Raw genomic sequence first — 12,954 nt, forward strand, 5'->3', positions numbered from 1 at the left:
TCCTGCCAAATATATGAGAGGATTTTATTTGGCTGTGCCTTCTTGTCAGCACTTTTTGGTATTATCAGTATGTTCTATTTTTTTTTTTCATCCTAGTAGGCTATAGTAATATCTCATTGTGGTTTAAATTTGTCATTTCTCTGATGAGAAATTATGGCAACTTTTGCATAATTGATATTTTCTAATTACTGAGATTTTGAGAGTTCATGAAATGTTCTAGATTCAAGTTCCTTTTAAAAGTATGTTTTACAGATGTTTCCTGGCTCGTATGTTTATTTTCTTGATTAGAAACTTTTAAAAAGCAATTTTCCATTTCATTGCAGTCCCATTTATCCCTTGTTTTCGTCTATGGTTTGTCTTTGGTGTCATACCTAAGATGTATTATTTGCCTTATTCAAGTACATGAAGATTTTCTTTTAGAAATTTTATAGTTAGGTTTTACATATAGGTCTGTGGTCTGGTTTGAGTTAATTTTTGTGTATATGGTGCAAAGTCTATTCATTTGTGTATGCACACCCAGTTATTCCAGCTGTTTATTGAAAAGATTATACTTTCTACATGAGTTTTCTTGCAACTTTGACAAAGTTATTATTTGACCCAAAGATATGTGGGTCTACTGTTAGATATATTATCTTATCCACTGATCTGTGCCAATACCAAAATGTTTGATTACTGTAGCTTTATGATAAGCTCTGAGATTATATAGTATGAGTTCTCCAACTCTGTAGTTATTTTTCAAAATTGCATTGACACATCTAAATGCTTTGCACTTCCATATAAGTTTTAGAATCAGCTTATAATTTTTGCAAAATATCCTGCTGGAATTTTAATTGGAATTGTATTGAATATGTAGATCAGTTTGGAGGAAGAATAAATATCATAATCTTGACACTTAATATTGACTCTTCCAATCTATGAATACTGTGTACCTCTTCATTTATGCATGTTTTTTTTTATTCCTTCAATGTTTTGTAGTTTTTAGCATGCAGATCTTGCAAATATTTTGCTAGATTTATATATTTTTGCTGGATTTGCTGGTTATTTGATGTTATTGTAAATGATGTTGCCTTTTAAATGTCCAATTATTCACTGATATTTTATAGAATTGTAATGCAGTTTATTTAAATGTATATTGATCTTGTCCCTTGAAACATTTGTAAACTTATTACTTCTAGGAACTTTTACAACCTTTTAATCTGTGAGTACAGATCTTTTCATTTCTTTCTGTGTGCTTTTTTTTTTTTTTTTGCTTTATCACACTGCCAAGGACAATATTAAATAGAAATGGTGACACTGCACATCCTTGCTCCATTCTCAATTTTATGGAGAAAAAGTGCTCAGTCTTTCATTGTGAATTATATTATTAATAACTGCAAGTTTTCTGGTAGATGCTTTTTCAAGTTAAATAAATTTCCCTTCTGTTACTTTGGGCTTTCCTTGTGGCTCAACTGGTAAAGAATCCACCTGCAATGCAGGAGGCCTGGGTTTCATCCCTAGGTTGGAAAGATCCTCTGGAGAAAGGATAGGCTACTTACTCCAGTATTCTGGCCTGGAGAATTCCATGGACTGTATAGAGTCCATGGCGGGGACAAAGAACCGGACATGACTTTCACTTTTCACTTTCCTATTACTTCACTTTTGCTGAGGATTTTTGTCGTTAGTACAAGTTGAATTAGTCAAATACTTTCTCTGCAACTGTTGAGATGAGCATGACTTTTCTTCTTTACTTTATTTGCTAAATTACATTGGTGTTTTTTCAGTAATAATCAGCCTTCTATCAATAGATAGAACTCACCTTCTTGTCCCATTTTAAATACCACTTGACCATAATGTGTTCTGTTTTTAATATATTGCTGAAATAACTGTATTGCTAGTGTTTTGTTGAAGATTTATACATTTATGATAATAAGACATTCTGTAGTATAATTTTTGCAGTGCTTTTGTCTGGCTTGATACCAGGATACTGCTGACTTTGTAAATTGAATTGAATAGTGTTACTCAAACATCTTGAATAGTTTCCATTTATATTATTGCTTTATTACCTTATGGGATGAATCTTCCAGTAAAAATATATGGGCCTGAAATTTTTTTTGTTGAAAAGTTCTTAACTAGTAATTCAGTTTTTCATTAATACAAGACATTGAGGTTATCCTTATCTCAATGTAGCCACTTCTGTTCTTTTGGTTACTGTTTGTAAGGTGTATCTCTTTCTGTAAAAGATTACTTTCAGTCTATTTTTGTCTTTATAGTGTGCCTTTTTAAGATAGCATATAAGTCTTGTTTTATTAGTCATTCTGCAGTTCTCTGCTTTTTAATCTGAGTTTAATCCACTTACATCTAATGTGTTTGCTGATGAAGTGGGATTCATGTCAGTTATTTTGCTATTTGTTTTCTGTATGTGTTATGTTCTTTTTGTTCCACTGTCTCTCAATTAATGCCTTCTTTTGTGCTAGATGGATATTTTCCAGTGTATCAATTTAATTCCCTTGTTTCTTTTGCTGTATTATTTTGAGTTATTTTCTTAGTGATTACCTTAAAGATTACAGTTAACATCTTAGTTTACAGTAATTTAATTTGGACTAGTAGCAATTTAATTTCAGTAATATAAAAGAACTTTGCATCTGTATCTCCATTCACTTCTCTTTTATGCTGCTATCATTACAAATATCATCTTTTTACCTTGTGTGCCTGTCAACATAGATTTCTGATTATTGCTGTGTGCAGTTATCTCTCAGATAGGAGGGAAAAAGTTAGAAAATTAAATGTACACTGTCTTTTATATGTTACTGTGTGGACTACCTTTACTGGTACTCTTGAGTTTTCATGTGGATTCAAGTTACTATTCTGTTTTCTTTCAGTTCAGCTAATAGAATCTGTTTAGTATTTCCTGAGGGGTTAGCATGCTAGTGAGAAACTCAGGTTTTGTTTGGGAATATCTTACTATCCCCATTATTTTTGAAGGATATTTTTGCTGGATATAGAATTCCTAGGTTGAAAGTTCTTTTTATTTTTCCTTTAGTACTTGGAATGTGTTATTCTACTGCCTTTTGGCTTCGGTGGTTTCTGATGAGAAATAGCTGTTAATCTTATTTTGAGGCTCGGTGCACCATGTGTCATGTCTATCTTAGATTCTTTGACTTTGCACAGTTTTATTACAATTTGTCCAGGGTCTCTCTTACATTTTATTTTACTTGGAATTTATTTGGCTTCTTCTGTTAATGTTTTTCATTAAATTTGGGATGCTTTTGACCATTATTTCTTTAAGTTTTTTTCCTGTTCTTTTCTCTCCTTCTCTTCTGGGACTCTCATTATGTATAAGTTGGTATACTTGTTGTCTGATAGATCTCTGAGCTCTGTTAATTTTTCTTCATTCTTTTTTCTTTGTTTTCCTCAGACTGTGTAATTTTAAATAACTTCTCTTCAAGGTCACACATCTTTTCTTCTACCCTCTGCTCTTGAGCCCTTCTAGTGATTTTTTAAAAAATTTTATAATTTCTATTTTGTTCCTTTTATAATTTCTGTTTATTTTTTGATATTCTTTATTTGGTGAGATGTCATTCTCATACTTTAATTCTTTAGGCATGGTTTTCTTCAGCTCTTTAAGCATATTAAAATAGATTTCAAAATTTTTTCTAGTAAATCCTTGGGTACAGTTTTTATTGTTTTTAGGGACAGTTTTTATTGATGGATTTCTTCTCTGTGTTTGGGACATACTCTCTTGTTTCTTTGTGTGTTTCTTAAGTTTTTGGTTAAGAATTGGGCTTTTAAAATAATGTGGCAACTTTGAAATTAGACTGTCTCCCCTTCCTGGGGTTGTCTGTTGTTGCTGCTTGTTGTGTATGTTGTTTGTTGCTTTAGTGATTTCTCAGAACTAATTTTGTAGGCTTTATCATATGTGACCATCGAAGTCTTTATTCAGTTTATGGTCAGTTAATGCTTGGCCAGAGATTTTGATAAATGCCTGTAACCAGTAAGTCTCCCACTCTTGGCCAAGTGGCTGAGTGTGTGTTTGGGGGCAAACAATCAGTAATCAGCCAGGAAGTTTATAATTCTGCTTTGTCCTTCACTTCTTTCATTGCATAACCTCAACGACAGACAGAGGTGAGAGCTTAGGCTGTTTTTAGGTTTTTTCCTAAACATGTGCATAGGTCTCCATATACATATTACCTCTGGAATCCCAGGAATATGTCAGAGCTTTTCAGAGCCCATATTTACATCTCATTTCCAAGCATTTTCTTTTAAACCTTTTGGTTAGTCTGCTGTTTGCTCCAGGTGTTTCCTTGATCTTGGGCACCAACAAATTTAAGACATTTGCCAATGATAACTTCCACCCTCTCCTCCAGGAAGAAGTCTCTTAACTCTTGGCAAGAATCAACTTCCAATCTCTTTACATATTGGAGCAGAAAACAAAGTACTGATCTCTCTAGAGCTCCAATTTATCATACATTAAGATTTCTTGTTCTAAGTCCCATATTTTTATTGTCTCATGCTTTACATCTTTTTGCTGCCCAGTGGTGCATTCTGGGTAATTTCTTTGGATATAGTTTTCCTGTTCATTTGTTTTATTTTCAGCTGGTGTAATCTACTACCTAACTCATTCATGGTTTCTTGTTTTGTTTCATTTTGTTTGTGTTGTTTTTTGGGCTTCCTTGGTGGCTCAGATGGTAAAGAACCAGCCTGCAGTGCAGGAGACCTGGGTTCAATCCCTGGATTGGAAAGATCCCCTGGAGAAGGAAATGACAACCCACTCCAGTGTTATTGCCTGGAGAATTCCATGGGCAGAGCATCCTGGCATGCCACAGTCCCTGGGGTCGCAAAGAGTTGGACATGACTGAGCAACTAACATACTTGAGCAGCGCCACACAGCATGTGGGATCTTAGTTCCCCAGGCAGGGATCTAACCCTGCATTGGAAGTGTGGATTCTTAACTACTGGATTCCCAGGAAAGTCCCTCATTCATGGTCCCCACCCCCCAGTACTTTATTAGTTATGATTACATACAGTGCGTGCTTGCGTGCACACTCAGTTGCTTCAGCTGTGTCCAACTCTGTGACCCTGTAGACCATAGCCAGCCAGGCTCTTCTGTCCATGGGATACTCCAGGCAAGAATACTGGAGTGGGTAGCTATATCCTCCTCCAGGAGATCTTCCCAACCTAGGGATTGAACTTGCATCTCCTGCACTGCAGGTGAATTCTTTAGCACCGAGCCACCAGGGAAGCCCAATTGCATATAGTAAAATACCTAAATACTTAAAGATGCTGCTTGGCTAATTTTGACAAAAACACACATCTGTGAAACCACTACCTAGCTCAAGATGTAGAACATCTCCATCAACCCAGGAAGTTTCCTTTTCCACTTTCAAGTCAATTGGAAACAGCTCACCAGGTTTTCACCATGGTCGTATTATTTTACACTTCCACCAGCATCCTGCAACTTCTGAGAGTTCCAGGTTCTCCATGTTCTTTCTAACCACTGCATTGGTCAGTGTCATTTAATTTTAGATATTTGTGTTGGTGTGTGTTGTATTGAAGATTTTGTTTAATAGTTGGAACTTTCATTTCTGGAAGTTCTACACTTTTTGTTTTTTCAAATCTGTTTACTATTTTTGCATGCTTGTCTTAACAAATACTGTCTTTATTTCTTAAGAAAACATTTAGGCTGTTAACAGTAGCTTGTTTTGTTTTTAGTATTCAGATATCCCTGATCAATGTCATTTAAAAAATACTTATTTCCTTCTATATTTCACTAACTCATCTTGGTAATGATAAGTTTTCTTTTCACTTGAAGGATCTTCCTTTTCTCCATGTGTAATATTCTAACTAGGAAGACCCTCCTTTTTAATAATATCATTCATTCTTTCTCACACAAAGCCTGTTTTTCTTTCATTTAGAATATTGTCTTCAAAGATATATGTGGAACCTATGGGGTTACTTTGTGATATTACTTCAGAATTGACCAAGATTAATATGTATATTTGTGTGTGTATGTATGTATATATGTGATTTTGACACACCCAAATTATAGATATGCAGTATAAACAGTGACATCTGAAAGAAATAGATCTTTTGAAGTTTTTCTTTATGACTGTCTCACCAGAGTATTTAATTCATATGATGTCTTTCAATTTATGTAACAGACTGAGTACAGTAAAAGTCACTTTAGAAAATTAGTATTTTGTTTTATCGTTTATGTTTGTTTTGTCTTCCAATTGTAACTCTTAACAGATTTTATTTTTCTGTTCTTTAGGCAATCCTTTATCACAGGATATTCTCAATTTATACCAGGACCCAGATGGAACCCGAAAGCTACTGAACTTCATGCTTGACAATCTTGCAGGTAAATGTTAATTACAAAGCAGTAAACTCAACAGATATTACTGTTAGCTAAGTATCCCATGTTGCTTAAAAGCATCTGATCAGTTTTTAAAACTGCTTATAGGATGGAATTTCTGGCATTAGTATATCCCATGGTAGTGGGACATTCTTTTTTTGCACACAGTCAGTGCTTTATATTTACCAAGCAATATATTAGGAGCATTAGTTACATTATCTTGTCAAATCTTTTAAGGAGTCTAGGAGATAGGAATTTTTACTGGCATTCTGAGATTGAGAGAATAAAGTAATTAACTTAAATATGTGGCTGACAAATGTCAGAGCTGTGAACCCAAGATGGTCTTGCTCTTAACCACAAAGATACCTAGTTATCAGTTGTTTGAATTGGATGCAGATTACTTGGAACCCACACGTGGTACACATTTTTCATGAATGAAATGATTCGTTTGATTCAGTCACCTTTGTGGAAATTACGCCAGCAAGATTTTAATTAAGCACATCATATTTATGTGATTAATATAGTTGTATTCCAAATGAAAATTTTTAATATAAGAAAGCTTTTAAGTATTTTGACTGAATTTTTTTTTTTTTTTTTGCTTAAACACTCAAAATACAGGTAAAATAATGGAGATGCTGCTAAATTTAAATATTTTTCCTGGAATAATGGCTTTCTAAAATACAGAATCCTGAAACAATGCTAGAGAAATCTAGATTCAAGCATAGAGGCCGTCATCACAATATTTTTGCAGTACGCTTTTTAATTCTGACATAGAAGACACCCATCTACATATGAAAAATTTTTTTAAATAGTAAGATTTACAATAAGGGGAAATCAAATTAATGTTATTTAAAATTTTTTTGGCTAAAAAGACAAAGTTGATTGATGGAGAGAGACATCAGATTTATTAAAGAAGTCCTTTTAGTATTTAGAATATGTGGTCATTTAAGTTGTATACAAATCATGTGTTTGTTATTTTCTTCTTGTTTTGAAATAGTATTTGTCTTGTCTGTATGAATATAGCCTGTTGACCCAGCCATATGGAATATGTGGTGTGTGTGTGTGTGATTTTTAAAGAGTTTTTCTTGTGTTTTAGATATAAGCTGTTTGTTGCTATGCATGTTGTAAATATCTTTTCCCATGCTGTTATTGGTTTTCACTCTCTTAATCTGTCTGTTGATGAACAGCAAAAGTTTAACATACTCTGCTTTATTGATCTTTTTAGTATGATACTGCTTTTGTGTTCTCTTTAAGAATTTTTCCCTACCTCAAGCTCATGGATGTATTCTGTGTTATTATCTAAAAGCTCTGTTTTTCACTTGTAACATTTAGAGCTATCATCTTCTTGGAACTGATGTTTGTGTAACACAGGATTCAATTTTTATAACTTTTCCATTTGTAAATTAAATTAACCCATAGCCATTTATTGAAAAGGCTGTCCTTTCATTACTATTTTTTGTGCCCTTTTGTCATGAACCATAAATGTTTGTATGGATTTATTTCTAGAACCTCTGTTTTTTGTTACCTTCTGTTAGTCTTTATGGCAATATAAAGTTGTTATTTACAGTAGCTTTATAAAATGTTTTGAGATGCAGTAGAGTAAATCTTCCCTCTTGATTTGATCATAAAGTCTTGGCTTATTTTGGCCCCATGCTTATTTTGCCTTATAGTTTCATTAAAATTGCTAGAAACAGCCTTTGAAATTTCTCCACTCCCCCAAGTGAAAGTGTAGGGATTTTATTGGGGATGCAGTAGACTGCTCAGCAACACAGGTTTGAACTGCACAGGTCCACTTAGATGCAGATTTCTTTTCAATGAATAGTACTATAGGATCTAAAATTGGTTGAATCTGTGATGTGGAACAGAGGATACAAAGGGCTGTAAGGTTATATGTGAAGGTGTTGACTGTGCAGGGATCAGGGTCACTATCCCTGTTTTTATTCAAGAATCTACTGTAGTTTGCTTTGCAAAGAATCAGTATATTTACAATACTACATTTTCTTCTTCTTTTTTGTTTTTTTAAACTTTTCAGTTCAATCACTCAGTTGTGTCTGACTCTGAGACCCCAGGGACAGCAGCAAGCCAGGCCTCCTTGTCCATTACCAACTCCGAGTTTACTCAAACTCATGTCCATTGAGTCAGTGATGCCATCCAACCATCTCATCCTCTGTTGTCCCCTTCTCCTCCTGCCCTCAGTCTTTCCCAGCATTGGGGTCTTTTCAAATGAGTCAGCTCTTCACATCAGATGGCAAAAGTATTGGAGTTTCAGCTTCAACATCAGTCCTTCCAATGACACCCAGGACTGATCTCCTTTAGGATGGATTGGTTGGATCTCCTTGCTGTCCAGGGGACTCTGAAGAGTCTTCTCCAACACCACAGTTCAAAAGCATCAATTCTTTGGCACTCAGCTTTCTTTATAGTCCAACTCTCACATCCATACATGATTACTGGAAAAACCATAGCTTTGACTAGACAGACCTTTGTTGGCAAGGTAATATCTCTGCTTTTTAATATGCTGTCTAGGTTGGTCATAACTTTTCTTCCAGTGAGTAAGCATCTTTTAATTTCATGGCTGCAGTCACCATCTGCGGTGATTTTGGAGCCCCCCAAAATAAAGTCTGTCACTGTTTCTTCATCTATTGGCATAATGTGATGGGCCCAGATGCCATGATCTTAGTTTTCTGAATGTTGAGTTTTAAGCCAACTTTGTCACTCTCCTCTTTCACTTTCATCAAGAGGCACTTTAATTCTTCTTCGCTTTCTGCCATAAGGGTGGTATTATCTGCGAATCTGAGGTTATTGATATTTCTTCTGGCAATCTTGATACCGCTTGTGCTTCATCCAGCTCAGTGTTTCTCATGATGTGCTTTGCATATAAGTTAAATAAGCAGGGTGACAATATACAGCCTTGATGTACTCCTTTCCTGACTTGGAACCAGTCTGTTGTTCCATGTCCAGTTCTAACTGTTGCTTCCTGACCTGCATACAGATTTCTCAAGAGGCAGGTCAGGTGGTCTGGTGTTCCCATCTCTTTCAGAATTTTCCACAGTTTATTGTGATCCACACAGTCAAAGGCTTTGGCATAGTCAAGAAAGCAGAAATAGATGTTTTTCTGGAACTCTCTTGCTTTTTCAATAATCCAGCAGATGTTGGCAATTTGATCACTGGTTCCTCTGCCTCTTCTAAAACCAGCTTGAACATCTGGAAGTTCACAGTTCACGTACTGTTGAAGCCTGGCTTGGAGAATTTTGAGCATTACTTTACTAGCGTGTGAGATGAGTGCAATTGTGCGGTAGTTTGAGCCTTCTTTGGCATTGCCTTTCTTAGGGATTGGAATGAAAACTGACCTTTTCCAGTCCTCTGGGCACTGCTGAGTTTTCCAAGTTTGCTGACAGATTGAGTGCAGCACTTTCACAGCATCATCTTTCAGGATTTGAAATAGCTCAACTGGAATTCCATCACCTCCACTAGCTTTGTTCATAGTGATGCTTCCTAAGGTCCACTTGACTTCACATTCCAGAATGTCTAGCTCTATGTGAGTGATCACACCATCGTGATTATCTGGGTCGTGAAGATCTTTTTTGTACAGTTCTTATGTGTATTCTTGCCAACTCTTCTTAATATCTTCTGCTTCTGTTAGGTCCATAACATTTCTGTCCTTTATCGAGCCCATCTTTGCATGAAATGTTCCCTTGGTATCTCTAATTTTCTTGAAGAGATCTCTAGTCTTTCCCATTCTGTTGTTTTCCTCTGTTTCTTTGCATTGATTGCTAAGGAAGGCTTTCTTATCTCTCCTTGCTATTCTTTGGAACTCTGCATTCAAATGGATATATCTTTCCTTTTTTCCTTTGCTTTTGGCTTCTCTTCTTTTCACAGCTATTTGTAAGGCTTTTTCAGACAACCACTTTGCTTTTTTGCATTTCTCTTTCTTGGGGATGGTCTTGATCCCTGTCTCCTGTACAATGTCATGAACCTCCGTCCATAGTTCATCAGGCACTCTTTCTATCAGATCTGATCCCTTGAATCTGTTTCTCACTTCTGCTGTATAATCGTAAGGGATTTGATTTAGGTCATACGTGAATGGTCTAGTGGTTTTCCCTACTTTCTTCAATTTAAGTTGGAATTTGTCAATAAGAAATTCATGGAGTGAGCCACAGTCAGCTCCTGGTCTTATTTTTGCTGTCTGTATAGAGCTTCTCCATCTTTGACTGTAAAGAATATAATCAGTCTGATTTCGGTATTGACCATCTGGTGATGTCCATGTGTAAAGTCTTCTCTCGTATTGTTGGAAGAGGGTGTTTGCTATGACTAGTGAGTTCTTTTGGCAAAACTCTATTAGCCTTTGCCCTGCTTCATTCTGTACTCCAGGGCCATATCTGCCTGTTACTCCAGGTGTTTCTTGACTTCCTACTTTTGTATTCCAGTCCCCTATAATGAACGGGATATCTCTTTTGGGTGTTAGTTCTCGAGGGGCTTGTAGATTTTCGTAGAACCATTCAACTTCAGCTTCTTCAACATTACTGGTCGGAGCATAGACTTGGATTACCGTGATACTGAATGGTTTGCCTTGGAAACGAACAAAGATCATTCTGTCATTTTTGAGATTGCATCCAAGTACTCCTTTTCGGACTCCTGTTGACTATGATGGCTACTGCATTTCTTCTAAGGGATTTTTGCCCACAGTAGTAGATAATAATGGTCATCCATTCCAGTCCATTTTAGTTCGCTGAGTCCTAAATTGTCGACGTTCACTCTTGCCATCTCCTGTTAGACCACTTCCAGTTTTCCTTGATTTTATTTTTATTTGCATTTATTTTTTGCAGCCTCCCCCTACCCCTGACCATAAGTTTTGTTTCTTCAGTTTCTTTTAGGATATCTTTTTCTTCTGTGCAATCTCCTCTTTTGGTTTAGGGACAATGTTCATTTTCAGTTCAGTTCAGTCGCTCAGTCATGTCCAAATCTTTTCGACTACATGGACCACGGCATGCCAGGCCTCCCTGTCCATCACCAACTCCTGGAGTCTACTTAGACTCATCTCCATAGAGTCAGTGATGCCATCCAACCATCTCATCCTCTGTCATCCCCTTCTCCTCCTGCCTTCAGTCTCTGCTTTTTACTATGCTGTCTAGGTTGGTCATACTTTCCTTCCAAGGAGTAAGCGTCTTTTAATTTCATGGCTGCAATTACCATCTGCAGTGATTTTGGAGCCCCCAAAAATCTGACACTGTTTCCACTGTTTCCTCCTATATTTCCCATGAAGTGATGGGACCAGATGCCATGATCTTCGTTTTCTGAATGTTGAGCTTTAAGCCAACTTTTTCGTTCTCCTCTTTCACTTTCATCAAGAGGCATTTTAGTTCCTCTTTACTTTCTGCCATATGGGTGGTGTTATCTGCATATCTGAGGTTATTGATATTTCTCCCAGCAATCTTGATTCCAGCTTGTGCTTCTTCCAGCCCAGTGTTTCTCATGATGTACTCTGCATATAATTTAAATAAACAAGGTGACAATATACAGCCTTAATGTAGTCCTCTTCCTATTTGGAACCAGTCTGTTGTTCTGTGTCCAGCAAAGAGTTTCAGAGAATACCAAGGAGAGATAAAAAAGCCTTCCTCAGCAATCAATGCAAAGAAGTAGAGGAAAACAACAGAATGGGAAAGACTAGAGATCTCTTCAAGAAAATTAGAGATACCAGGAGAACATATCCCCTCATTTAATTTGTGTATTTATTAGACTGTTTACATTTAAAGTAAGAATTGATATGTAAAACTTGAAATCAGCCATTTTATTATTTGTAGTCTGTTTCCTTTATTTCTCCTTTATTTATCATTTGTTGGTTTCTTATGGGCTATTTAAACATTTTTTAGGATACCATCTTGCTTTATTTATGCTGTTTTAGAGTACCTGTCTTGTATAGTTTTCTTAATGATGACTTTTTAGATATCACAATATGCATACTTAGAACAGTCTATTGATAATAGTGCCTTCTCATTTTAAGCCAATTATTGATGCCCTACTTCCATCTGTGTCCCTTTGCCTTCTCCACTTTTAAAATATAACTGTCTCTAGTATGTCCTCTACTTACACTGAGAACCACATAGATGTTACAATTTTTGCTTCAGCTATCAGATACAATATAAGAAGCTCAAGCAAAGAAGGTTAATCCACTACATTTATCCTTTCACTCATTCCTTGTTCTTTCCGTTTTGATGTTCCATTTTTTCTGCTGTTAACATTTTCTTTCTGTCTTAAGAGCTTCCTTTAGCCATTCTTTAAGGGGCAGTCTGCTAGCAACGAAGTCTTTTAGTTTTCTTTTGATAACATCTTCATTTTTCCTTGATTTATGAAGGCAAGTTCTGTTGGCCACAGAATTTGAGGTTGACAGTTATTTTCTTTTAGCTCTTGAAAAAATATTATATCAGTTCCTCTGGCACCATGGTTTTAGAAAGAAACCTATTGTTTCCTTTTAGGTAATGTATCATTTTTCTGGTGTTTTTGAGATTCTTTGTCTTTAGTTTTTAGCAGTTTCATTATGATGTGGTTGGTGTCTGATTCTTTGGGTTTATTTTACTTGAAGTTTGCACATCTTCTTGAATGTGTAGATTTATGTTGTTTGTTAAATT

The 12,954-nt window shown here is 35.8% G+C and overlaps 1 protein-coding gene across 9 annotated transcripts in view; it reads left to right on the plus strand.

Annotated features, from left to right (window-relative positions):
• Window positions 1-12,954, plus strand: part of CNOT6L (CCR4-NOT transcription complex subunit 6 like) — a 110,626-nt gene that overhangs the window by 60,720 nt on the left and 36,952 nt on the right. For all 9 annotated transcript variants that reach the window (XM_086405192.1, XM_086405189.1, XM_086405193.1 and 6 more), the window contains exon 5: window positions 6,248-6,337. In XM_086405192.1, coding sequence (XP_086261318.1) covers window positions 6,248-6,337 — 90 coding nt within the window. The remainder of the gene's footprint in view (window positions 1-6,247; window positions 6,338-12,954) is intronic.

The sequence above is a fragment of the Bos grunniens genome, chromosome 6 (assembly GCF_055505025.1).
Source record: "Bos grunniens cultivar Pamir isolate PY7600 chromosome 6, Bosgru_T2T1.0, whole genome shotgun sequence".
Lineage (NCBI taxonomy): Eukaryota > Metazoa > Chordata > Mammalia > Artiodactyla > Bovidae > Bos > Bos grunniens.